The 27,859-nt window shown below is 46.3% G+C and overlaps 1 protein-coding gene across 1 annotated transcript; it reads right to left on the minus strand.

Annotated features, from left to right (window-relative positions):
- Nucleotides 1-971: 971 nt before the first annotated feature.
- FAN1 (FANCD2 and FANCI associated nuclease 1) lies at nucleotides 972-27,740 on the minus strand. Its single transcript, XM_080914038.1, has 13 exons — nucleotides 26,484-27,740; nucleotides 25,869-26,009; nucleotides 23,568-23,769; nucleotides 21,371-21,604; nucleotides 18,029-18,160; nucleotides 17,358-17,466; nucleotides 15,991-16,110; nucleotides 10,474-10,638; nucleotides 9,662-9,812; nucleotides 6,190-6,293; nucleotides 5,471-5,665; nucleotides 4,454-4,582; nucleotides 972-2,164 (listed from the first exon to the last, which is right to left on the minus strand). Exons 1-13 carry the CDS (start codon nucleotides 27,706-27,708, stop codon nucleotides 2,027-2,029), a joined length of 3,045 nt encoding a protein of 1,014 aa, XP_080770164.1. The 5' UTR covers nucleotides 27,709-27,740; the 3' UTR covers nucleotides 972-2,026.
- Nucleotides 27,741-27,859: the final 119 nt, after the last annotated feature.

Below are 27,859 nucleotides of genomic sequence, written 5' to 3' on the forward strand. Positions count from 1 at the left end.
CTGTACAAGGAAAGATGAAAATCTGAGATGGCTGCACTTTTTTGTTCTTTAAGCCACCAGAAAAAAAAAAAAAAAACCCACTATCAGGTTTTTTTTTTTTTGTTTTTTGTTTTTTTTTTAATCTACATTTGCTGCTGAAAATTTCTGGGACTGGAGAGCTGGCTCAGGTTAAGAGCACTGACTGCTCTTCCAGAGGTCCTGAGTTCAATTTCCAGCAACCACATGGTGGCTCACAACCATCCGTAATGGGATCTGATTCCTTCTGGTGTCTGAAGAGTGACAGTATTCATATACATTAAGTAAGTAAATCTTTTTTTAAAAACCCAGTATTTCTGACACTTCAACTGAAATACTCTGGATCCTTCCTCACTTGAAATCTTCCATCCCCACCAAGATCAGTTTTGGGGGTCAGAGTGCATTGTTTAATATCTTGGCTATTTCCATCACACCTGCCAAAAGAATTGCTGTGATGCACACCTCCAGCCATCACAGCATTTCAACACAGCTCAGCGAGTGTTGCTAATGTGTTTAACACACTTTTATTTATTGTGTGTATATGAGCAAGTGTATACTATGGCACGTGGATGAAGTTCAGAGGTCAGTTTTGAAGTCTGTTCTCTCCTACTGTGTGGTCTTAGGCTTTGCTAGGCTTGGGAACCAGCGCCTGGGCTTCCTGAACACATCACACCCGTGTTCGTATTCATCTGCTTGTTCCACAGCACGTAGAGTAGCCCGAGATTCACAATGAGCTGCTTCTTTTTTCTTTCCTTTTTTTTTTTTTTTTTTTTTTTTTTTTGAGACAGTCTCTTTTTTTTTTTTTTTTTTTTTTTTTTTTTTTTTTTTTTTTTTGAGACAGTCTCATTTTGCAGCCTGGTCTGACCTTAAAATTCAAGGTAATCCTCCTGCCTCAGCCTTCCAAATGCTGGGATTACTGGTGTGAGCCACCATTCCCAGCTGCATGATGTGCTCTGAGTAGCAGAAACATTTTCATTCTCTAAGGGAAGACCTCCCCTTCTCTGTCCTCTAGTAACTGTATTGTAATTGGTTACTTCCACATTTTCCTCCTCCCCAAAGCTTGTGATCACAGGAGCCACAGTCATAGATTTTAAACGTCCATGCCTGGCACACAGTGGCCAGTCAGTCCATGAAGAAATGAAGTGACCTGATAAGCAGCTCCTTGGCATAGGGGCAGCAGAGCATGGGTGGGTCTCAGTACTGGGGCCAGGCTCAGTGAGGCGAGCAGCAGGAGGAAGAGCGGTCAGTAGAGATGATCTCACTTTCAGGATGGGATATTTCGCTGTTTTCTGATGAGGTAAACTATCTCACGGTCAACCGTGAGGGCTGAGTGAGGTTCTAGACCAACTTTTGATGAGGTTAGAATGCCTCAGGAGGGCATTTTTCCCTAACATCTTGGCACACATTTTTAATCACACATAATCCAAAAGCTTGAAGCTTGATACGTATTGTGATACTTCACCTGAAATCCTCAGGATCCTTTCTCCCTTTAAATAAAGAATTTGGTTTTGGTTGTTTTTACTCTCCCCCTAAGGAAGTCAAGATTCCTATGGGTCCTGCCCTTCTTGGATAACCATGAGACCATGCCAGTGTGTTTAGTAAAGAAACATTTGTATTCCTTAAAAAAAAAAAAAAAAAAACCCTAAAGTATCAACTAAGTTCATCATGTTCATTTTCCCTCTGGCTTTTTTTTTTTTTTTTTTTTAAAAAAAGCTTAACAACATGGAAGAACTCAGCTCCTCCAACACCCATGCAGACTTGTACATTTTCAACAGTCCACCACACACAGTGATCCAGCGTTCTCCAGCAGAAGCCAACATATGGAAACTGTACAAGGATGAGTCATTCCCATCTCAGGTGTCAGGACAAGTCAAAATGGAGACAGTGCAAACAGCTTTATCCTCTTGACAATCTTGTCCCAGTGGATGGCCAGATGTCCCCAGTGTGACATTTTTATCCACTTGAAGATTTTGTCCCAGTAGATGGCCAAATGTCCCCAGCCTGACATCTTTCAGCCAAGATCTTTGCTTTTAGCACCAACTGCAACCACGTGGCATACTTCTACGTCTGCCCCCAGCTTCAGTAGTTCGTCCAGCCAGATCATCTGCTTACAGGAAAGGCGGTCACTGGGGCCTTTTACTTCCACCAGCTGCAAGAGAAGTTTCCAGATTCATCAACATCTTACTGATGCAGAAAGGGACCCGATGAGCTCTAGTCACTTAAACTGTTGCCGATATAGATGGGTCTACAGCACTGCACACATTTACAACAAATAGATAAAGAACTATGACATACCCGGGCAAATTAATCTGTGGTAACTAGTCAGTCCTTGAGTAAGCTGAGCACTAGCAACTAAAGCGATTTGAAGGAGTGAACTGGGTTGCTGCTCCCTACTTTAACTTCCCAATTTGTTATGTTTGCATCTGAACATAAACTTCATGTTGCAATCAGAAAGAAGGATCTGCCCCAAGGCTTCATTCCCACCAGTCTTATCCCTACCCCAGGACCACATGTGCATTTGCTGAGGACACTTCTGCCTCTCACATGCATTGCTCCTTATGACTCAAGGTTCTGCTAATCTCATTCAGAGAGCTTCTGTGCACTTTCTCATTTATTGTACGACCAAACTGTTCCTTTATTTTTTTCCTTTGATGTTTTTAAAAGACTGGGGTTGGGGAGTTACCAGAGGACAACTTGCAATTTGGCAATTTAACTCAGGTTGTTAGGCTTGGTGGTGACCATGTTTACCTACTGAGCAGGAACCCAAGGCAGGAACTTGGAGATGATGCAGAGGTCATAGAGGAGTGCTACTTGCTAGATTGCTCTCGTGGCTTGCTTAGCCTGCTTTCTTATAGAACCCAGGACCACAAGGGGTAGAGGTCATCCTGTAATGCTAGTAGCATACAGGAAGTACGGATGGGGTCCTTGGAGCAAGCTGGCTACCTAGACAAGCTAAATTGGTGAGCTTTTGGTTCAGTTAAGAGACCCTGCCTTGACATATATGCTGGAAAGGCATTAAGGAAGAAACCCAGTGTCAACCTCAAGCCTTCATAGGCACACTCACCTGAACACATATGTACCCATATACATACATGTGAGTACCCCTCCCCAACACACATATGCACACATAAAACCAATTATATGCTGCTTGGCTTAGGGAAAACTTCAGTCAGTAAAGCACGACAACTTGATTTTGATCCCCAGAGCTCACTAAGAAAGCAAGGCATGGTGGTGCATACTTGGTGTTCTAGAGCTTGGAGTCAGGTAGATATGAATCTCTAGGCTGTGTGAGTGGGTAGGGCAACTGAAGGGCAGCAAACACTCCAAGAAGATTAAGGATGTAGAATAACCCATTTTATTCTGGGTATCACAGGGAGCCGTTGAGTGCAAGTCCCCTCTCTAAAGTCAGCCAGCAGCAGCTCACCTCTGACCCAGAAGTTTATGCAGATGAGAGTAAGTGGATTAGGCAAGGAGCTCAGTCTTTCAATGCCATGGTGTTAGATTCTGTCTGACACCAGAAAAAAAGCCAGTGTGGGCAACTTGAAGTTCATGGAGATTAGGGCTGGCAGAGTTGAATGGACAAACATTTCAGCTCTAAAGGAGCCAGGAAGTTAGGCACCTTTTATAGCTCAACACTAAGGGAGAAACAGAAGCCTGGGATGAAGAATATATAAATGTAGTTCTTCACACAGTAACCCAGGAGTTCTATGAGACACAAAAGTATTCTCAGCACCAATGGGAACTGAGTCGGCTACCTCCAGCAAACATTATTTTAACCCACACCCCAGAGCAGACATAAAAGTACCTAAGCAGATCACAAAATAAACACAAAACCTAAACATAGAACTTTTAGAGCAAAATACAAGAGAACCTCATTGTGGTTTCAGATCAGATATCTCACGCCAATGGTATGACTCACTAATAAACACTGAATTTAATCAAAATTTAAAATTTCTGGTCATCAAAAGATACCGTGAAAATAAAAAGACAAATCAGACTAGGATGAAATCTGAGTCAGAAAAAAAAGGGGGAGAGAAGGGAGGAAAAGAGAGGAGGGGGAGCAAGTGCAGGAGAGATAGAGACAGCAGGAAAGCATATGCCCTGTGTGATCAAACCACCCGGGGAGTGGCCACAGGCAGAAGAGCAGGCCCGGCCTAGGGCATGTGGTTTCCTATAGACTCCTGAGGTCCTGGGCCCACACACTGTGGGAAGCCCTGCCTCTCAGCGTGCCTTGCAGCTGGTGACTCGTTCTAGGAACAGATGATGTACTGGCAGTGCATCCTCTCCATGATGGGGTGGCATAAGACCGCCTGTCTCGCCTACCCCAGCCCTCAGCCTCGTAGCTATCACAAATTCAATCCTTCCGAAGGCCAGGAAGAAAATGCCCAGCACGTGAACATAGTCGCTGATGAAATTAGGAATGGTGTTCTCTACTGACCTTGCAATGGTGGCTCTGAGAATTCCACACCACCAAGTCAGGGAGACCTCCTCGGCAATGCCGAAAGTCAGCAGCCAGGCGCCTGCACACACCACTGAGGACAGGACCCCCAAGGCAGGAGACAAGATCCTAAACACAATACAAAAGGAGACTTATCCACCTCGAGGACAGAGACCCCAAGATGGGCTTGAGCGACCATCAGAGAACACCAATACAACTCAACAAACATGGGCTCCAGGAACACCAGAAATAGTTTTGCTGCTGGACCAGGGTCCAGAGTGGCTGGCAGAACCCCATAGGCAAGGTCTAGGGAAGAGCTCTCCATGGTCAGTTACAAACCTCTGCCTGTTAGGGGCATCCTACGGCACATGTGAGGAAGAGGGAGTGTGAGTCAGCGCTCAGGAGTGATGGGGCCTTACAGAGGTCAGCAGTTGAGGGGCACAGAAGTTACCTTCCCCGCTGTGGCCACAAGACAGGAAAAAGGGAAACCATGGGAAAGGCATCAAGCTAGAGCTTTCTGAGTGTCCACACCTGTCTATTACTAACACTAACACACCCCCCCCACACACACACATACACACACCACACACTCACTCACACACACACACACACACACACACACAAACACACACACACCCCACACACTCATACTCATGTACACACACACACACACCCACACACCTCATACACACTCATACTCATGTACATACACACACACCCCCACACACTCACACACACTCATGTACACAAACACTCACACACACACCCCACACACAGTCACACATATACCCCTTACACATTCACACTCATGTACACACACACACACTCCACACACACACTCACACACACACTCACACACACACACCCCACACACAGTCACACATACACATACACACTCCATACACACTCACACACAAACACCCCACACTACCCCCCCACACCCTCTGAGCTCTGATACAATTGCCCAAACAGTGCGCACTGTGGAGGAACGACCGAGGCGATCACAAGAAATATTACCTGAGCTTGCTGAAGGGAAGTGAAGCGATCCCAGCTGACCAGAGAAGCCGCTCTGCCTTGCTGGGTCTGCCAGGTCTCAGTCACCCAGGCCCGCAGGCTCTCAGCAGGGGCGCTGTGGATCAGCTGCAGCCTGGCTTCTAGCTCCTGCTCCCTGCTTGAGAAGAAGCTGTCTGTGAACAAATCCAGGGGGAAGGCCTGTATGGAAAAGAAAGGAAACTTTCCTAACATGCCTGGCTGTGTGTTTGGGTGGGAGGAGGCACTTAAGGGATGCTGGAATCCTATGAGATCTGGAAGCTGGCCAATTGGTTGACACATTTTTCCCCCTCAGAAGAGATGAGTTAAGATGATCACATGTAAGTAATCTTATTCTGGGTGTCTAGTGATCCTTTGCTGTGAGTGGAATTGGTTGAGCTCCAGCTGCTGCTAGTGGCACTGTGTGAGGGCTCTTGGCTGGATGCTAGAGCTGGGCCAGGTAGGTGCTCAGCTGAGGGTGCTCGGAACTGAAGTCAAAATGTAACTGTGAAGGGAAACTAGACGGGGTTAAAATCTAGTAGTTCCCATTTATAACTGAAAGGTCCTTTCCCTACGCAATTAGCACTACTGAGGGTAGAGCCTTAAGATCACCAGAACCATGCTGCTGGCTTCAGACCCCGGTGCAGAGGAAGGTGTGAAGGCAGGCAGGCACAGGAGAGGCCTCGTGCAGTGGTGTTAGAGGTTACCTGGTAGGCATTTCTGAAGACATCGGGTATTCCATCCATGAAGATGATGTCCCACAGCAGGAGGCCACACAGGGTGCTGAAGGTGGATCCTTCTCCATGAATCCCTACAACAACGTCAGCAAACAGAAGATAGTGTTTTATCTGGTTGTTTACGAACAGCTTGATGACTAACGTAAGTTTGTCTTTTTCAGGAAAAGAACTGAGATATGGTTGATTCTGAAAGACATGCCATTTCCATGCTATTTCCGGCTCACTCTTCAGATGATATTCTTTGCATATGGAAGCTTTATTTAAGGAGAAACTTCACACGGGCACTGGAAAGTCTCAGAGCAGTGGTTCGCAGTGGTGGACAGCCTCTGGGAAAGTTTTCTTTAGCAAAGCAGACTTCCTACTCGGCCTCTGGAGGCTCTAGATGGTTGGGCAAACTTGATGTGCGCAAAATTCATAAGCAGGCTCTGGCCCAAGCCCCTGGCAACCTATAAGACATGATTCCTCAACAGGGAATGACCAAAGGCCAGGCAGGCATTCAGGGCATCCCTGTGTCCTCAGACTTACCAACAAGCCCCCCCTTCACTGGGCTCACCCAGTCATCAAGCCGATTTGGCCTGATGAGGTTATTTCAGTGTTCCTGATATGCAAGACTTCTACAGAAACGGTCATCCATGAAAACCACCCTGTTCTAGGGGCCTCCTCATGCTGAAGACACAATCACTGGGAGACATCCTCACTGAACAGTTGGGTCCTAGGACCACTGCAAGTCAGAAGCAGGGGCTGGAGAGGTGAAGGTCTTGGCATAGACTTCAGACCTCTGTCCCCAGAGCACTGATTTACCAAGCTCCTCTCTCTAAGCTGGGTGTGTCTGCACAGCCACAAACACCCCAGCAAAGGAAGGCACCTATGTGGTCGTCTCTCTACCTTCCTGTCATGTGTACACTGGCAATAAAGCTCCCAGAGAGCACGAGTGAGAAAGCAACATGGGTCAAGTGCTCAAGCACCTAGCACACTGGTCTTCATGCCCACTGGGAGGCGGGAGCTGTAGCCTGTGGCTGTGTTCTTCCCATCTGAACTCCAGAGCCCAGCGGGGCTTTGCTTCTCCCCTCCCTGGTCTGGCTCCTGTCCCTCTGTTTCCATGGTACAAGAGGACAGAGTGAACAGCCTGGCCGAAGCAAGCCCTCCAGCTAGCAGGAGCACTCACATCAGGACACCAGGCTCTGGCTTGCTGGGAAGAAAGCTGGACCTAACTTCCGGGCTTCTGTCCCTCTGTGACTATAACTTCATCACTGACATGGAGGTCAGACCCATTCCTGAGGGCTGGTAGGCTCTGAATTTCTGACTGCAGTCGTTTTTGGAGTAATCTTCCTGCCTTATTCAGAAAGAGCTTCCTCTGGAGGCTTTGACATTTCCTCTACATAAACCCCTCTACGAGAAAAACCAGCAGCAAGACACACCAATTTTCCAATACATTAGAATGTAATATAAATTTAAAACATCTTATGTGGAAATATTTTATGTTCTGGAAAAAGAATTTCCTGCTGTTTTTCAGGCTCCTGGATAAATTGGAAACATTGTTCTGTGCTGCATTCTTTTAGCCAGGAGAAGGGACAGTTGACATGTCTCCTGTGACATCATCTAGGGCCTGGAATTTCCATTCTGCTCTTTGATCTGAGCTTTTCAGGCTCCTTTGTCTCACCGTTGTTACCTGTGTCAGCGGTTCTTCCCTATGAGCAGATTAACCCTAACACTCAGTAGGACGACCTATCTTCACAGCCCAACTAACCAAGCCCCCCACAGAATGCCACCATCTGATGATACTGTGGTAGTTTCACACCACTAACCCTCAAGTCTGCCTGACTTGGCTGTCCCCAGGGCAGAGCCATGAGACCTGCTCAGCAAGTGGCATGAGTAGACTTCACAGACTGGCTAATTAGACCCACAGGGAGAGGAGGCAGGAGGAGGAGGAAGAAAGATGCAAGAAGCTAAGCGGGTTTGTGGTCAGCACACACTCTTCTTCTCACAACACTAGGATCAGTAGTCCTTACAAAGAAAAGGCAAGCCAGGCCTGGTGGTGCATGCCTTTAATCCCATCACTTAGGAGATAGAGGCAGGAGGATCTCTGTGTGTAGATCATCCTGGTCTACACAGTGAGTCCTAGGCCAGCCAGGGATAAACAGGGAAACAACTGCCCCACCCTGTTCCTCGTCTCTGGTACCTGACAGGGAGCTTCTGCTCTATTCTTTCCTCCCGGGCTGGCTTACGTTTCCTACTTACTACATTTTACACATGGGCGGACATTTGACTTTTCCAATTACAAGGCTCACGCGCAGGCCTTCTTTTCTCTGGGCTGTTGCTAAAGTATTACTTATAGTTTGTTCTCTGAGACAAACTGTGAAGAAAGCCTACAACAGGGAGAAAACAGGTATCGGGAAATGTACAAACTAAAGGAATTGCCAACTGACACAAGACATTCACTATTTAAAGTGAAAGTTCTCTTCACCCCCTGAAATGCAGCAGGGCCCCCACAGAGCAGCTGCCTGAGTGACTGCGTGGACATTCAGCTGTGCCCAGGCAGGTCCAACCACGACTCTTCTAGCCTTACTATCCCACTCCTGGGAGGCGTCACAGTAGCCAATGGGTCCCGCAAGAGCCTTTTATACATCAGCCATGGACGTCAAAGAGGAGAGCTGACTCCTCAACACCTGACTGCCTGGCACAGAAGGCCCCGGGACAACCAAGTCAGGAATGTGGAGGAGTGCTAAGGGGCAGACCTACTCCGGCTGCCTGTGTATCACATACTGAAGCACCCTAGAGCCCTAAGGGCAGCAGAGCAGGACAAGAGAGTGAGGGGAACTATGGCAGAAGGAGTCAGGGCCCAAGCCGTCTGGAGGCTGTGCAGCTGTCATAGCCGTTACACTCTGGGAATCTCTCAATTCTACGCTGGTCAGCATGTCACAGCAGTCTCTCACTGGGTGCTCCCATTCAATGAGCAAACGGGCAGGCCCTTCAGCCTCCCTCCTCTCTACCATGCAACAGCTGCCAAGACTACAGACTCCCAGCTCTGACACCTGTGTTCTTAGAAGTTAGCAGAATTCCTTTCAAGGTCCTCATACCTATGACCTTACTGTGTGCCCAGTAAGATGTTTGCGTCCCTCAGATGCATAGGTCCTGGCTCCCAAGGACAGCTTCATCACCAGGCAGCTTCTTACAGAACAACCCTCTCACCATCTCTACTCACCCCGAGCCTCTGGCAGCAAAGGCAATCACCCCACCACATGCACAGCCAGCAGGTAGCAATACTGGCTAAACAACAAAAGGACCCCCTTACAAACAACCCAGTTCTTCTTCAAATACCTCTGGCCAGCTGTGAGCGCTACTGAGGTCATAAAGGAGAGCAACCCACTACTGATGAACCATCTGCAACACTCTTCCCTCATTTGCTGACTAGCTGGGATTCGGGACACACTGCTCAGCTTACCTTGGTCGAAGCCACACTGCCTGTAATAATCCAGCGCCAGCTCCTCCACAGAACATAGGATTGTGCTGGGGTTGATGGTGTCTCCGCTCTCAATGACAAACACAGACTTGCCCATCCCATGCTGTGGGCACAGCCTGCCTGTGATGGTCACCTAGGATTGTAGCACAAAGCATCCAAGTCAGGCATGGTGGCACACACCTTCAGTCCTTGCACTCCAGAGGCCGAGGCAGGTGGATTTCTCTGTGTTTGAGGTTAGCCTAACTATATAGTAAGTTCCAGGCCAGCTAAGGTCACATAGTGCAACTTCCCTCAGAAACAAAAATAAAAGAAACCCATTTGATTAGCCCTGGAAGCTTTCCTGCAGCACCTGGAGATATACCTGCCCACTCCCGCAGAGCACAAGTGAATGGTATGTGACCCACACTGACACTCTGAAGTATGTGACTGTCCCAGCCTTGGTAGGGCATCTAAGAGCCCTGCCCCCTGCCCCCCACCCAGAGAAGCAGGCAAGAGCACTGGATGTTCACGTTCTTACTCAGAAGCTCTGTCACCCAGCCCTGATGTGGCCTTACAGGGTAGCCCAGATATAGCAGAGAAGAGATCATTAATAAGAAATGGGAACAATGGTGACACCACTGTCCCAAACGAGAATTAGGCCATTCTGAGTCCAAGAGGAAGTTATATATTAAAATGATTCGGGGTTGGGGGAGGCACACAGAAGAATCTAGAGTTTAAATCAAGGGCACAGCAATGAGAATTGGTTGCAGCCTGGGTTTAGCCAGCGAACACAAAAGCACCCAAAGGACACCTACGTGCTTAACGTCTCCCACGGCAACTTCTGGCAGCTGGCTTAAGAGGCGCTTGTACTTCTTGCAGCTCGGAGACTGTCGCAGACGCACAGCTCGCTGATAAAGAGAAAGCCGGTGTCCTGTCCTCACGTATGGATCTGCCAGGCCTTCTCTGATGCATTTAATTGCCTAGTAATTAACAGGTCACACGTCAGGATCCCAGAAGTCCTGAAGGCAACAGCTGGAGATTTAGTCTGACAAGAAACCTCGAGACTAATTATTCCATTTTTGCAAATGGGTGAACAGTGCCTGCAGAAATGCAGGCCATTTCCTTGGGTCTTTTTGCAGTGATCTCACAATTAGGCATCATTCGTGTGGTCAGAGGAGAAGCAGCTGGCAGAAGTGAAGACAATCTTGTTTGTTTGACTTTGTTTTGTTTAGTTTTGAGACAGGGTTTCTCTGTGTGGTCTCAGTTGTCCTGGAACTCAATCTGTAGATCAGGCTGGCCTGGAACCCATAAAGAACCGCCTGCCTGTGTACACACACAAAGTAAGCACACACACAGTGGGCGCACACACAGTAAGCACACACACAGTGGGCACACACACATAGTAGGCACACACACAGTGGGCACACACACATTAGGCACATAACTATCTACACTTCTAGTTCTAGGAAACCTGATGCACAGGCATAGATGAAGACAGAGCATTTGTACACATGGTAACTAAGACTCACAGTAAGGAAAGTTAACTTCAAATAAAATCATTCCGGCTCTGTTGATCTCTTGCATTGGGTGGCAGGGCTCTAGCTGTCATTAGGAGAGAATTTTACTTTAAAAGTGTCACCTCAGTGGGTTGGAGAGTACTTAAGAGCACTTACTGTTCTTGGGGAGGACCCAGCAAGACTGAGTTCCCAGCACCCACATGGTAGTTCCCAGCCATCCTTAATTCCCGTTCCAGGAGATCCAATGCCCTCGTAAGACCTCCTGGGTGCCAGGTACTCACATGGTGCACATGCATACATGCAGGCAAAACACTCACGCATAAAATAAATCTAAAAATGAATTTTTAGTGTCATCTTAAAGTGTACTGTCTACTGAACACCACAGCTCTACAAGCCGTAAGAGAAACTATGCTGTCAAAGCACTCCTAACACAGCCAACACTCCAAACCTCCCCTTTGCTGACCTTCTGTACACTTAAGTTTTTGCCCTTTTTATTAAACACCAGGAAACAGACAGATCCATGTTGGTAAATAGTAACCGCTCATATTCACATATACAGGAGGAGAGGGGTAAAGCTGAAAATTCCACAAAATGTTACAAAGGGGCCAAGCACCCGCTAGCCTCTGGCAAGGCAAGGGAGCAGGACTCTTCCATAGGCACAGCAGGGCTGTGGGTTCTAAAATGGTTGCACTGAGACAAGAATGGATACAGATGATTTTAGAATAGAAAAGTGGAGATTCTGTTTCCACTGTATTGTGCTTAAGTTATGTTTCCCCACGTTGAGAGCCATGGGGCAACTGAGCAGATTAGGGAAGAACTCTTACTCCTCCCGGATTAAGAAGGAAAAACCTTAGGGTTGGACTCCATCAGTAAACCCGTGAGGAATACCCCTGGTTCTTCTGACTGCCTCTCTCTGCAGGGCACGATGGTGCCGCTGAGCTGTGGGCTGGGGGAGAGCTGAGAGCTGCGAAGGGCACTCACTGGACGGAGCTGGCTGTAGTCCTGCCTCCAAGGCAGAGAGCCAAGGCCTGGCAGAGCCCTGGCTCTCTGCCCCCTGTTAAACCCTGAGGAGGGATGAGTGTGGGAATGGGGTCACAGGGTGGCTACACCAAGCCCAAAGGGAGAGAACGCTCTTCACCATCCCTCCTCTACAGCCAAGGACAAAGCCTAGCTTGTCACTGCTGTCGGTGTCCAGGTTCTGACCCTAGCCACCCATTAATGAGAGGATCTCAGCAGCTACGCCCTCACAGAGACCTCGGCCTGAGAGACGCTCAAGTCCCAGACCAAAGAGGACTTACTAGAAGACTGGGCTCCACAGTTCTCAGGACATTCACCAGCTGGAAGCTGGGAGAGCCACACACACCTGACCTCACTGACAGAGGGGTGGGGGTCTTCAGAGGAAGTTCATGGTGACTCTAGATGCAGGCAGGAGCAGAGCTGAGCAGGATTCTTTACTCACAGAGGACCCTTGCTCCTGTTTTCTACGGTTCTTCCAAGTTCAGCAGAAACACAGAGCCTATACAGCAAGACCGCATTCCTCATCTTCCTCACAGTGAAAACTGACTCGTGCCAGAGTCCCCATGTCTCACTGGCAGAAATATAAGAATGGGAGGGAACACTGTAAACAGCACTGGCAGCCTTTTACGATTTCTTTATGTATATGAGTGTTCGGTCTGCATGTCTATTTGTACACCAGAAGGGGGCATCACATCCCATTACAGATGGCTGTGAGCCACCATGTGGTGGCTGGGGATTGAAGTCAGGACTCAGGAAGAGCAGCCAGTGCTCTTAACTCATGAGCCAGTTCTCTAGCCATCAATTTGGCAGCTTTTAAAGAGCCAAACATAAAGTTGCCACAGGAGGCAGCAGTAGAAATAGGAACCCAAGAAGAACTGCACACCGTAACCATGGCAGCAGTACTTCTAACAGCCAATAGGCACAGGGAGCCTGAGCATCCATTTACAGGTGACTGGACAAATAAACTTTGGCCTGCACACCACACTGATCGCTCATCCATGACAACAAAGGACGTCACAACATGCTGGAGTAAGGACGGAACTTTGATGCAAACACCAAGTCAAACAAACCAGGAAACTGGGCTATGAGGGTGACCGGCAGGCCTGTTGGGCAAAGACTAAAAAGAGCCAGACACTGTCAGCTTCCATCAGCAGGCTAGGGAGCAGCTCTGTGGGCAAAGCACTTGGTGCTCAAGAGTGAGGAATCCTCAGGACCCACGGAAACCAGGGCACAGTGGCAACCATTGCTTTGTAATCCTAGTGTTCCTACAGCCAGAGGGGAGGGCTAACAGGAGAAGCTCCTGAGCTCAATGGCCAACTAGCCTGGTCCATGCTGCAGTGAACCAGAGACCCTGTCTCAAACAAGGTGAAAGCTGAGGACTGCCACCTGAGGTTGTTCTCCTGACCTACACACACACACACACACACACACACACAGTGTTAAAGAGATAAAAAGGCTGAGCATAACTCTACTCCGAGACAGTGAGGCAAGTAGGAAGCCTGCGGTCACTAAAGGGGAGTGCAGAAATGGGCAATGACCGCAGAATTTTCATTTGCACGAATAACTAAGTCAGGTACAGCAATGTAAGTATAACACATACCACAGAATCATTATCTAAAGTGGCTTAAAGGGCAAACTTTGAACATATTTTATCCTAACAGAAAAATAAAAACTAAGAGAAAAATTAAAGACTGGCAGGGTAGCTCAATAGGTAAGCCCACTGCAGCCACACCTGAAAACTTCAATTTAATCCCGGGACCCATATGATGGGAGCAGATAAATGACTCCTCACAAGTTCATCTCTGACCTGCATGCGTGCACATGCATACACATACTAAATATAATTTTAAAACTTAAAACCCAAGGAATGAATGGAAGCTGAAGCCATGAGGGATGAATGGATCTAAAGGAGTCAAGAACAGTGAGCAGGACTCTGCAGCCCACGCTGTCCCTGCAGGGACCTGGCATGGTGGCCTGGTGTGGGGAAGGGTGGCCAGGTAGCCCCAGTTCCCAGGGGTGTGTCCTTGCAGCCTGTCTTATAGACAGACATAAGACACTGAAGGCGGAGGACGTGGGGACAGTATAAGAGCTGTGTGGATGACATTGACTATATTGGGAACAGGTAAAAAGCAACTAGAACTTTCTAAGCTTCGGTAGAAAAAGAGCTCTGCAGCTTGTCTGGCCCTGTGTCGACAGCAAAGGTCTGTAGCACTGTGAACGAGGGGCAGTGAGTGACATCTTTGGCCAGTGAAAGACTTGCACCGACATACATGCTGTCCCATCAGGCTGGGTTCTGGGCCAGCAAGCACCCCCCCCTCTGCTATTTAAGCCCCAGCATGCAGCAGGAGTAAGCCCCAGCATGCAGCAGGAGGAAGAGGTACCATGCCCACCTCCGGGACAGAAAACAGCTTCTGTTGGCTTTCCATGGGCACCTGAGGTAACATGGTGTTGCTTTAGTAGAAAGCAGTAAAAATACTGCACCATACTCCCACATTTCATGGGCGATTTTTTCCCAGCCCTCTATCCCCAGATTCACTAAATGTTCCACAGGAAAAACAAACCCTCCCGAGACACAGTCTCCTCCATTCAGTTCAAGCATGGGGCTGGGATGGAGACAGTCGGGGAGGAAACCCACAGGACACAAAGAGTCACTGTTACCAGCCTGGCTCAGAGGCCTCAAAGGCCCCACCCTGCTCAGCCACAGCCACAGAAGTGACAGAATCTATTTCAAGACCCCACGATCCCTAGGGCCTGCCAGAGGAGGTGGCCTGCTTAGAGGTGGGGCAAAATGCTCCACAGAGGCACAGAGATACTCTCCAAGCACCTGCAGTAAAATGAGAGAGAGAAGGCCTCCCATCAGCCTTTGCCACAAGGAAACTGAACAAGTACAGAAAGCCACCATCTCCAGCTCAGACGGGAGAGGGGGAGGGGGGAGATTGAGACAGAGACAGACAGAAAGACAGAGACAGAGAATGTATGAATATGAGCCTGCAGACAGCCGAGACACACCTGATCCTCTCTCTCTCCTTGATTCCACTTCCCAGGGCCCACTATCAACCCCCTTCTTCTTCCAGTCAGAGAGCAGACATCTCCTGCCTTTACTTAATGCTGGTGTTAGAATCACCCCTGCTATCTTGGGGTAAGTGATAGGGTTGGAAGAAATCAAAGAATGTTAACCAAAGGAAAAAAATATCTTCTAGTTATATTTAGAAATTTCTTTTCATGTATTAAGTTTTTTATTTGACTATCACATTTGTTATATTAGTGGTTTCTTAAGTTGTTATAAAAACTACATATTGAAGGGCTCTTGTTTTATCTGGGGTAACTTTTCCATGCATTATATAGAAACATATCACTATTAATAAAAATCATACTTTTTACTAGTTTCTCAGAAACATAAATTACTTTGTTGGTGGTAGCACTATCACAGAAATTAGTGGGAAAGGAGAAGGAAGGGGGGGGCAGTGTAATTACATTTTAATTAACATCTAAACAGATGCTGGGTATGGTGCACACCTTTAACATCAGTACCGGAGAAGCAGAGGCAGGCAGATCTCTGAGAGCCTGAAGCCAGCCTGGAATACATAGTGAAACTCTGTCCCCACCGACAGACGGATGGACGGACAGACAGACAGACAGTGAAACTGTGTCCCACCAACAAACAAGTAAGCTAATTTAAAAAAAAATAGTGCTTTTCTAGGCTCAATGGCAGAGTGTTTGTGTAGATGTATGTGAGGCCTTTAGTTCCATCCCCAGTGCTGAAGTACTTAGTGGTCGCCTGGGTAAGCTGCTGCCTACCGCTTCTGGACGCTTCAGGTGCTGATGCAGGTTAAGAGCCAGGCGATCCCACCAGCGGCCTCTGCTGTCAGGACAATAGATTTTCTGAGACAAGAGGTTTTCAAGTTCCTCCACAGCTTCCTATGGCAACAATGAAAAGAAAGGTTGTTAGATACTTTAGGATGTTTACTATAGAAAACAGAGGTTCTAAAACAGACGTCAACAGGGTTGGTGAGGTCCATCTGAAATGAAGGCCAAGGACCAGCCCTGACAGGCAGCAGTCTCTTGATGGTCTCCTGCATGACCATAGCTGTCTGAGCATCTGTACTTGACCCCAGGTCCCTTTCCTAGGAAAAGACCTCAGAGTCTGTGAGCATGTGCTGGTCTTCTCCAAGTCACCTCTGGCAGCCCGGGGCCACCCAGGGCCCTGGCTACGTACAGGCAGCTAAGCACTAGCTAGTGCTGGCACACCCTGACACTCTGGGAAGCCAGCAGACTCCAGACCCTCCGAGAGTTGAGGCATGCTGTCAGGAAAGACATAGGGAAAGGGACATGGGAAGGGAGAGAAGTCCTTCAGTCTGGGATCTGGCTGTGAGTCAGAAACGTCAACACAACTAGTGACGCAAAAATTTCCCAGGGACTGCTCCCGTCTTCCCAGCGTAAGTAAAAGCAACGAACCATGTTCACGTCACCCTCCTTCTGCCCGTCCCAGCAGTGTACCCAACAAAGCCGCCTAACAATTACAAAGAGAATCTTTTTTAAGGTAAGTGAGCCACCTTGAATTAACTTAATCTTCAGCTTTGCTTTACCTTTAAATCTTGTCAACTATAATACATTCTTTGTGAGATGGAGCTTTAAAAGTTTCAAAGTGACAGGTGTGACATCTTGTCCATGACATCTTCCTGGGACTCAAGAGAGCTAGGTCAAAGACCCAGCCTGTCACTTTCTTTTCATCAGATAGCATTTATTATATAGAAATAGCAGACAGAGTAAAAGGGAGCTCTGGTAATGTCTTAATCTAAGGATGTTACCAAATTGTTATTCCTGACTATAAATTATCTCTACGATACATGACAGATGACAGGGGGTTGCGAGCATTTTACCCACAAGATCTAGGGTAACTGCCGGGTCTTACACCAAGCTCCGAGACACAGGTAGGCCAAATGGGCTCCTCCCAGGTTCGTGGTCAGAGAGCCTTCCCAGTGTGCAGACTCATCAGGTCACAAGTGAACAAAAGGGCTGGCAATGGCTAAGCTCCTCTGTACCAAAGGGCGCCCATATTAAATGTGTCTTCATGAGATTGTGGGGTGAGCCGACCGAGAGCCTGAGAGTTTTCACCCCGTGTGTATCGCAGTCGCTCAGTGGGGGGCTGAGGAGGGTGCTCTGACCTCGTACATGTGAAGTCTCTCTAGTACTTCAACAGCCCGAGAGGAAATCCTCGTGTAAATCCACCCGGTGGTAAAGCAGCGCAGAAAGAGAGGCAAGGCCTCGTGGTCCCTGCAAAAACAATGCACACCAGTGCTTTAATAACTGGGCTCATACGAATCGTAAGAAGTGAGGAAATGGGGAATTTCTATCTTTAAAATGATATATTTCTTTTTTAAATTGAATATTCTCTGTATTTACATTGTTATTCCCATTCCTTCAATCCCATCCTCTCTCCCCCTGCCATTGCCTACAGGAAGTTGCTCCCTCTCCCAACCACCCTCTCCCGCATCAGCGCCTTGGCGTTTCCCTACACTGGGAAAAGGAGCCTTTGCTGGACCAAAGGCCTCTCCTCCCACTGATGCCAGACAAAGCTATCCTATGCTGCATATGTGATATATTTCGGAACTCTGAGTTGTGTGTTCCATTTTCTGCACTATGAAGTTAGATCATCACAGCCAAGCCCCTGCCCCAGATGCTCGGAGAGGTGAGAAGAGTATACATAAGACTTAAAACAGAGGTCAGCATTTAAACCTCATCTACAAACCCGGACAAGTCTTCAAATTTCCTAAGGCCTGCAATGGTGAGCTTTACCTTCTTCAAACACTGTTTAAAAATACATTCTCCTACTCACCTCAGGGAAGGGTGGCTTTTCAGTTGGGCCCAGTCCCTTTTTGCGCTCTGAGAAAGCTCCTTGGCTTCTTCCCAGTTCCCACTGGCCATGGCAGCCGAGATGTCACTCAGCATGTGTGCGGCTGCTGCATATCTAAAGAGAATGCCATGCACATGAGTACACTGTATCTGTCTTCAGACACACCTGAAGAGGGCATCAGATCCCATTTCAGATGGTTGTGAGCCACCATGTGGTTGCTGGGAATTGAACTCAGGACCGCGGGAAGAGCAGTCAGTGCTCTTAACCACTGAGCCACTCCAGGTCTTGAGTGGAGGGGCACTTCCGTAACAATTACTACATCCTGGCCACTGGGATTATCTAAGGAGAAAAGCATGCTTACAAAAATGTGAGGGATGTGGGCACGGTGGCCCTTGTCTCCGGTGCCAGCACTGAGAAGCAGAAGCTAGTGGGCTTCCCAGGGTCTATTTCTACAAACTGATTTCCAGGCTACCTAAGGCCAACAAGATCCTGTCTCAAAAATTAAACAAAACAAAACACTAAATGTAAAGTATATTCAGGGTTCATCCTAGCAATAACCTAACAGTTCTCCCCTCTGTTCAATGGCTGTGAACTGATTCAGTCTGCTTCCTAGGAAGACAGAAACATTTACACTGTAAGATTACACAGCTTGCCCCATCATATAAATTCCACAGTGATCAAATCAGTAGTCCTGGGTCCTGGCATTCACCCATTCAACAAGTTGAGAACCACCAAGCAAATTGTAACTGAATGCAGAATAGCAAGACAGCAGTTTGACACCAGTGAGCACTGTAGGCAGAGGTGCTATAAAGATACTGTCCAAGCCTACAGAATGATAGTGTATTCCCAAATTGGGGATGCTTCTGGGGAGAAAGCAACGATGAGATTTTATTAACGATTTAGTGGAAGAAAGATGATGTTTCATTACTTTCTTAGACATGAAAAATCAAAGATGTGCGACTAACAGACTCTGAAACACTGAGAGTATATTCATCGTATTTTGGAGAACAGCATGCAATACCAGTAAATATAAACACAAATATTAACAAGAAAACAGCTTGCATCTAGACATCAAGTTTGCTCACCCATCCACAGACCCAATTATTTAGGATAGTCTACTAGATTCCAAGGTCAATAAGAAAACAGAAAAACATGGCCAGGTGCTGTAGCCCAGTGACAGACAGTGCACATGCCTGCCACACACAAAGTCCTGGGCCAATCCCAGCACTGCAGGCCTCACTTCTGTTGGCACAGATCAAAACAGAAGATTCAGAACTTGAGCTCAAAGGGAGCCTAGGCTACAAGAGACCCTTCTGAAAAACAATAAATAATACACAAACAAACAAATAAATAAGGAGGAAGAGCAAGGACAGGAGGAAGAGAAAGTGTCTGGACGTTGGAGTTGGCAGGACGTATACCCTCCACACCTCACACCATCACCATGGCAGGAGTAGCCTTCATATTCAGCATCACGACTGATCCCACTCCCACCTGAACCATGCCCACCACACTTTACAAGACCAACAAACTATGCAAGCAAGCCAAGTTGAGCCTCCATCCACCATCTGTCCCTAACCTAAAGAAAGAAATGTCCAACAACATACAATAAACCTACAGAACTCCAAATAGATTGGACCAGAAAAGAAATTCCTCTTGACACATAATAGTAAAAAAAAAAAAAAAAACCAACTGAAAAGAAAAATTATTAAAAGCAGTAAAGGATAAAGGACAAGTAACATATAAAGGCAGACCTTTCAGAATTCCACCAGACTTCTCAACAGGGACTATGAAAGCTAGAAGATCCGAGACAAACATCATACAGACCCTAAGAGAACACAAATGCCAGCCCAGGCTACTATACACAGCAAAACTCTCAATTAAAATAGATGAAAAAAACCAAGATATTCCATGACACAACCAAATATGCAAAATATCTTTCCACAAATCCAGCCCTGCAAAGAATAATAGATGGAAAACTCCAAAAGAATGATGGAAACTATACTTTAGGAAAAGCAAGAAAGTAATCTTGCAACAAACCCAAAAGAAAATGGACACACAAATGTAATTCTAACAACAAAAATAACAGGAAACAATAATCACTGTTCTTTAATATCTCTTAACATCAATGGACTCAATTCCCCAATAAAAAGACATAGACTAACAGACTGGATACCTAAACAGGACCCAGTATTTTGCTGCACACGGGAAACTCATCTCAGTGACAAAGATAGACACTACCTCAGAGTAAAAGGCTGGGAAAAATTTTTCTAAGTAAATGGTTCCAAGTAGCCATTCTAATATCGAATAAAATAGATTTTCAACCAAAAGTTATCAAAAAGATAAGGAAGGGCACTTTTTACTGATCAAAGGAAAAAAAATCTCTCAAAACAAACAAAAAACATAAATAAATAAATAAATAAATAAATAAATAAATACCCAGGTATTTCTGTTGCTTTAAGACCTACATTTAAAAAAAATATTTATTTATTTATTTATTTATTTATTTATTTATTTATTTATTTATTTATTTATTGAGTACACTGTAGGGGTCTTCAGACACCCCAGAAGAGGGCAACAGATCCCATTACAGATGGTTGTGAGCCACCATGTGGTTGCTGGGAATTGAACTCAGAATCTCTATGAAGTGTAGTCAGTGCTCTTAACCACTGAGCCATTTCTCCAGCACCCTACATTGTTTTTCAATCAAAGCCTCTTTCTGCTAACCAAGCCAACATTCATGAAACCCATGGTGTGCTGTGTAGACTCACGAGTTCTACCTCACTCCGCGCCTCATTCTACCACACGTCATGAGCTCTCACCAGCCAGGGATGAATGCTGTGACTGGGAGAACAATGCTCTTCTGCCTTGTTTATCCCAGCCACAAATGCAAGGCAGGGTGGTCAAACACCGTGTACAAAAGTGTTTAGAACAATGACTGACACTTCTCTTTATTTTGACTGAGAATAGTTTATCAAATGTCATATCCAAATGCTTCAAAGCTAAAGAGGTGACTTTGTGCTGTACGTATTTTAGAGCTAAAGACTTGGCTGGCCCGTCCCACAGCTGCTCTGGAACATCACCCAGTGAGAGTCTTTTGTGGCTTTAACTCAGAACTCACTAAGTGCATGTGTGTATTCTCCAGGTAGGGGCAGACATGCATGTGAGGAAGGCACAGGATAATAAATCCACAGACATAAAAATGATTGTGGCATGTGCTCCGCATTTCCACACTGGCGGGCAAAATAATAATAATAATAATAATAATAATACCTTAAATTTTAACATATACACAGGTATTAAAAAAGCAACTTAGTGTGGCCCCACCTCATGAGATCCTCTCTGTCTCTGAAGATCTGAGTCTTCCGGCTGATGGTGTACTGAGGAAACTCCATTCGGCCCAGATTGACCAAGAGCACAGTAGACAGCTGACCTTGACCCCCACAAGCAGCTTCTTCGTCTTCCATGGAATCCGTCAATGAGAACAGAAGTAAGAGTCGGCAAAACACAGCCCTGGGGCCTCTGCAGACGCGCAGGGACGGGCCAGCCAAGTCTTTAGCTCTAAAATACGTACAGCACAAAGTCACCTCTTTAGCTTTGAAGCATTTGGATATGACATTTGATAAACTATTCTCAGTCAAAATAAAGAGAAATGTCAGTCATTGTTCTAAACTCATTTAGCACTCCCTGCTGTGACAACAGAGTGTCACCTAGCCTTTTCAGAGCTCAGAGACTTAATTAGGGACATAGAAAAACAATTAAGTTTTTACCTCCAAATGGTTTCATGTGTAGTTTTACTTAGTAATGGTGCTTTCTCCTGCAGTCACAGATTATGTAGTTTACCATGTCCATGAACACTCAAAATACCAGGGAAAACTCATATTGCCTCTGATATTAGCAATTCTTAGTGATCTGAAAGGCCATCTAAAGACTAGGAGGCGTTGGTACTGGTCCTTAACGCCAGAAACACAGACGCTTTCCTTTGAGGCACCCACTTACCTTCTCACAGTGTCCGTTATGGTAATACCAAAATTACTCGGAGAATTCTAAGACCTCAAGCTCCCCGGCAGCCTCTATGATAGGACTTCTTAAGGGAAAAAAAAGTACATATATTTCTCTATTTGTGTGTATGCGCACATACGTGTGGACACACACATGCCACATATGTGTAGAGGTCAGAGAACACATGTCAAAGTTGGTTCTCTTTTTCGATCATGTAGTCCTAGGAGACTACATGTTCTTGGAGACAAGCTCTTTCACCTTATAAATACTTTAATACTTCTCTAGGTAAATATACTTTTTTTTTCTGGTACTAGGAATTGAACACAGCTAGGGTCTTGCACACACTAGGCACATGATTGAACACCAGGCTATAACCCACCCTAAAACTGTATACATCTGATTACATACATCATTTATTAAAATGGAGTCATTTCTAATATACAAAATATAAAGTATCTCAGTTAATCTCCCCCTGCTCTGGAGTAATGAGCCCCATGCAAATGCAGATGTACCTTGGTTTTATAGACTTCATCGTAAAAGAACTCCACAGGTTTTCACGGCCTTCCCTAAAGTGCTTTTCAAAGGTTAAAGAAACCACCAGAGTTCTCGGTAAAACATTTTAAAAACTGGTGCATATTAAGCCTGGCTCACAACACTCCCATAAAAAGTTGGAATGTTTACTAAATTAAAAGTATGGCTGACAGCTTGCCTCCAAACCCACAAGAACAGGAGTCACAGCTATTGGAATGCCCCTTCGGTGGCACATCTTAGATAATACATTATGAACATGTACCAAAGGCTTTTACTTTTCTGCCCGTATTGAAGACTACCTGCTCCCTCCCCCTGCCAGCAGAGCTGTGGCCATTTTGTCCCATGCCTGTCGGTGATTTCATATTGCTGCTGTAACATGCCTGCCAGTCACTGATATAGAAAAACAGCTTAATTCAGAAGCAAGGTCATGCTGATCACACATCCTGTTATGTTTTGAAATTTGTTAATCTTGAGAATTTCCACAAAGCTTTAGATAGGACCCATCAAATTAAAGGTCAGTATGAACTGTTATGTCTAAATGGCTTGAATCAGAGCCGACCACTGGGCTGCACTTCCTACACCTGCATATGAGCTCACTGAGGTTTTTGTGGGTTTTCCCCCTTTATAAGCTGACAGGGAAAGATGTCATCACAGACTCAGATAATTCTGAGCCATGTCCCTGATCTGATCAGTATTAGGGTGTTCGATCAATAAACTATCCCTGTCTATCTGAGATCAGTGTTTGTGTGCTTAGTGGGGCAACTCGTAGACCCCCAACAGTGCAATGAGTTTTCTTGCTTCTAGAAATTGGCACCGTATGACACAAGAGCTTCGGAGAAAGCACCAGTGAAGTACTGAGAACAGGACAGTGAAGGTTTCCCATCGTCAACCCCAATACCACAGACAGCCGCAGTTTGAGAGTTCCATAGACTACCGAGTTAGTGCACTTAGTCATACTGCGAACGTTCTCACCGATGCAATGAGCACAGACCTTTTTAAAATCACTGCTCTGATTCCAGGCTGAGTCTTGCCCCAGGAGCAGACTGAGCGCTGCCTGGCCAGCTTGAGAAAGGCATCCGCCAGCTGCTGCTTCTGCCCACCGGGGTTCGCCAAGTGGAAGGTTTTGGCCAGGGCTTTCAGCTCAGGAGCAGAAAGGAGTTCAAGTACATCAGACAGTTCCTGCAACTCAGATTCTGCGACAGTTGACAACAACCAAAAGTAAGTTAAAAGCAGTTTCACAGAATTTACTATCAAGCATTATTTACTTGGGGGTAGGAAGAGAATTAGCTAAATGCAAAGAGAGTGAAGTTTGACTATAGAAATTGTCATACGTTTTTCAGACTCTTTCCATTAAAGACTGTAGTCAACAGCAGGGCGGTGCCTTTGATCCCAGCACTCAGGAGGAAGAGGCAGGTGGATCTCTGTGCTAGAGCCTAGCCTAGTTTAGAGTCAGTTCAAGGAAACCCTGTCTCAATAAAAACACAAAACCAAGCCCTACTAACAGACAACAAACTATGAACACAGTTTACTGGGCTACATCTGCCATCCTCCTCATCCGTAGCCATGTGAGGGGCCTCTCCAAACGAGCTCACAGAGTGAAGTAGCCCTCTGCCTATCATATGGTGCAGACTGGGAAGCCTTCCATGGGCTCCATCCTCCAGTATCCTGCAATGGTGCACCTCAGATACCAGCCAGGGGTCACTGCGGCCGGCCGGTAAGCCAGGTCCTTGATCAAAGGGAGCTCATCTCCTAACTCAATCATTACTCATGCTAGGCAGTAAAAGGTGATAAAAAAAAAAAAAACAGCTAGGCAGTGGAGAGATGGCTCAGCAGTTAAGAGCACGTGCTGTTCTCCCAGAGGACCCAGAATCCATTCCCTGCAGCACTGTTATCTAATTCTAGCTGCCAGTGACCTCATGCCTGTCTGGGCACCTGTACTATCAAGCACATGCATGAAGACAAACACAGCGACACATAAGTAAAACTAAGCCTTTTTCTTTTTCGTTTTTTTTTTTTTTTTTTTTTTTTTTTTTTTTTTTTTTTTTTTCTTTTAAGGAAAACCAAAATTGTTTGAGGCCAACAGAGCCTGACAGAGAAGATGGCTGCTTTACACAGGAGAGTCGCACAGATGCCTTCTGGGGATAGAATCAAACATAAGGTGGTTACACTGCATGCACTGCCCTATGCAGAAAAGAAATGAGGTCCGAGGCTCTGCAATAGGAACACATTCACCACAACAAAGACCACAGAGGTCTGCACTGTGGCTGCAAGAGGCAGAGGCTCAGCCATGAAGCGTCCATGGTGAACCATCAGGGTTCTCTCTGGCTTTGTTCAGGTTTAGAGTAAGTCCCCAGCAGCAGCCAAAGGCAGTGCCCTCTGTCAAACAAGTTAATCTATACGCACTGCATCTTACAAGTCAGGAGCAAGCAGAGATCAGCTTCTGTGAAGGAATGGCCTCCACCTGTTCACTCGGCATGCTCTGCCTGTATCCCATCCAACCCCACCCCGACCATCACCCCGACATCTTTACCTTCTGTTCCCATATAAACTCTACCCACTGAAGCCACCTTATGTGATGGTTTATTTTGTCAAGTGTTCCCAATGTGGCCCTGGGTGCGCACCCTTCATTCTCCCTAGGCCCATTTGCATCCTGTTCTGTACTGGATAATCCGGGGGATCACAAGGGAGGGCAGATCCTTCAGTGTTCAAGCAGCTCTGATTAAACTCTAATTAAATTCTACCGGCAATTCACAACAGAGGCACGCTTGGGCGTGGTGGGGACGGACGTGTGTTAGAGGAACGCTGGTTTCATCCCAGCTTCCTTTGGCCAGAGATGATGAGTTGGAGAACAATGAACTAACTGCTCACTGGAGGGTGAAAGCTCAGGAGGAATGTCCTCCCCTATGGCACATCCCATCTCCTGGTGACTAAGGACAATGACAGTCCACCCTTCACCCAAGTACCTGAGGGCCTTAAATCACATGATAACAGCATCTAAATATTCTTTTAAAGTAGTCATTATTTAACAGGTACTAACCAGGAGGTACCACACCAACATTCCCACAGTCCACTGAAAATGAATCTTTGGTTTGGTTTGGTTTTCCAGACAGGGTTTCCCTGTAGAGCCCTGGCTGTCCTGAAACTCACTCTGTAGACCAGGAATCTATAGACCTTGAACTCAGAGATCCAGCAGTCTCTGCCTTTTGAGTGTGGGGATTAAAGGCATGTGCCATCAGCCTGAAAGCCATTCCTTAAATCCCAGTCTCCTCTCCGGCCCTCCCTCTAACCGTACCTGTCTGTAGAAAGCCAAAGTCCTTCAATTCTTCAACCACAGGGGTTAAGTCTGAGGCAATCTCTTCATACTCCAACTTACTCACTTTAATCCAGGTTAATTTACGTTGGAAGAGCCTCACATACAACTTCTGACCACTGGCTGCAACAAAGTTAAGAAAAACAGCAAAAAAAAAAAAAAAAAAAAAAAAAGTATTAGCTTTCTTCTAAAAAACATAGATTCATCCCATTTACTTTTACATATGAGGTAAATATGTCTTATTAGAAATACACACACATACATATTAGCCAGCCAGTGGTGCATGCCTTTAAACCCAGAATCTGAGTTTGAGGTCAGCCTTGTCTACTGAGTAAGGTCCAGGACAGCCAGGTCTATACAGAGAAACCCTGTCTAGACAAAATAAATAAAAAGGAAAAGAAAGCTACTGCCATCGTATCCAAAGTACTGCTTACATCTCCAGGTGCAAGAACTTGTTTTTAATGGGCCTATCTTTGACACAGAGCCCGCCCACCGTACTCCCACCACTCCCAACTCCTCATGGTCATTAGACTACTGCCCCTTACATCTCACACAAATCAGGTAAGAACATTCTGAAAGCAAACAGGCTGACGATACCTGACAACTGGTAAAACCTTCTTATAATCCCCTTCTCCTGGTCATCGAAGAGCCTCATGTCCTCTTCGTTCTCCAGGATGGCCTGCAGAACCACCAGGAAGCTCCTCAGGTAGTACGGGTGACTAGGCTGGGGTTGAACTGTCTCACTGGGAACACCACAACTGGACCCCTGCTCCCGGGGACTGCAAGCTCTTTGTCTCTTTAAGGCACTGCCGGCTTCCCTAAGCTGTCCAATGTTATTCCATGTAGACGTGACATCAGCAGGACTGTTTGATTCCACCTCTCCTAACACCAGCGTTCTGACCTCAGCATCGGCAGTCATTTGTAATTCATGGCAGCCTCCCTCCAGCTGTTGAGCAACCCCCCTTCCTGCACCTTCTTGCTTTACAAGAGTGTCTTCTGAAGAGGATTTTGTGTGATTGACAAGGGTTAAATCTGAGGACAGTAATATAGGGGCAGGCTCTGAGGATGCAGGGGTGAGGGTTGGCTCCCCGTAGGAAGCTTTCTGGGTGTCATCTCCCATTATTTCACTGCCCTTTGCCTTCTGTTTGGAAGCATTCTCTTCCTTTAGAGGTGCACATGCATAAATGTTTTCCTTTTGGGAACTGTTCAAAATCTCATCTTTGTTCTCCATCTCTGGACAGTTATCAACCAGGCTGGAGCCCGTTGTGGACGGAGAAGTCTGTGGGCAATGACTGGCTAGTCCCTCATCCTTAGCAAGTGATCTTTTAGCTTTTACGTATCTTCTGGACAATTTCGACGACAGACTTCCCAAAGAGGTCATTTCCACGCTCTGATTTGGAGGTTCATTTTGATTTTTGCACACCAATGCATCTTTAAAGTAGGGACTGGCCTGCTGTCCTATACCCAGTTTTGAACCACACTGGACAGAGATTAAACTTCTCTTTGGTGGTGATAACTTCTGAGGCGTCACGTCTTCTAAAGGAATACTGGGCAAATCTGATGTAGGCACACTTGGATTGATTAAACCAGCCTGAGCAGGCTCAACTCCAACAACTTCACCATTAGTAGCACAAGACTCATCAAGGTGCCGGATTAAGTCATACCTGGGCACCATTTTATGACAAACTGAACATGCAAGTTTAGCGGGTGGCGCACTGTTAAAATATGAAGTAATGGAATGCGATTGTTTTTTTGTAGTTTTGCTGGTAGATAAGCTTCTACGGGGTCTTTTCTGATCAGGTGATCTCCTTTGTGATGTCATGACTATTAGCAAAAGTGGGCGACCCAAGAAGGATATCAGGTAGTCTCAGGTGAAGGGCCGAAATGTTTTACTTTCATTCACTTAACTTATGAATAGGAAGGACCCTGCTACCTCCTCATCATCCCGGGAGAACCCTAAAATGTTTACTTTT

Source organism: Micromys minutus (assembly GCF_963924665.1).
Source record: "Micromys minutus genome assembly, chromosome: 3".
In the NCBI taxonomy this organism is placed as follows: Eukaryota; Metazoa; Chordata; class Mammalia; order Rodentia; family Muridae; genus Micromys; species Micromys minutus.

Coding starts and splice junctions, on each gene's coding strand:
- FAN1 (XM_080914038.1), bottom strand. CDS start 27,708: ATGACATCACAAAGGAGATCACCTGATCAGAAAAGACCCCGTAGAAGC. Junction 21,605..23,567: donor AGAGCAGTGATTTTAAAAAG/GTCTGTGCTCAT, acceptor TACGTATTTTAG/AGCTAAAGACTTGGCTGGCC. Junction 2,165..4,453: donor CTCAGAGCCACCATTGCAAG/GTCAGTAGAGAA, acceptor CTTCTCTTGCAG/CTGGTGGAAGTAAAAGGCCC.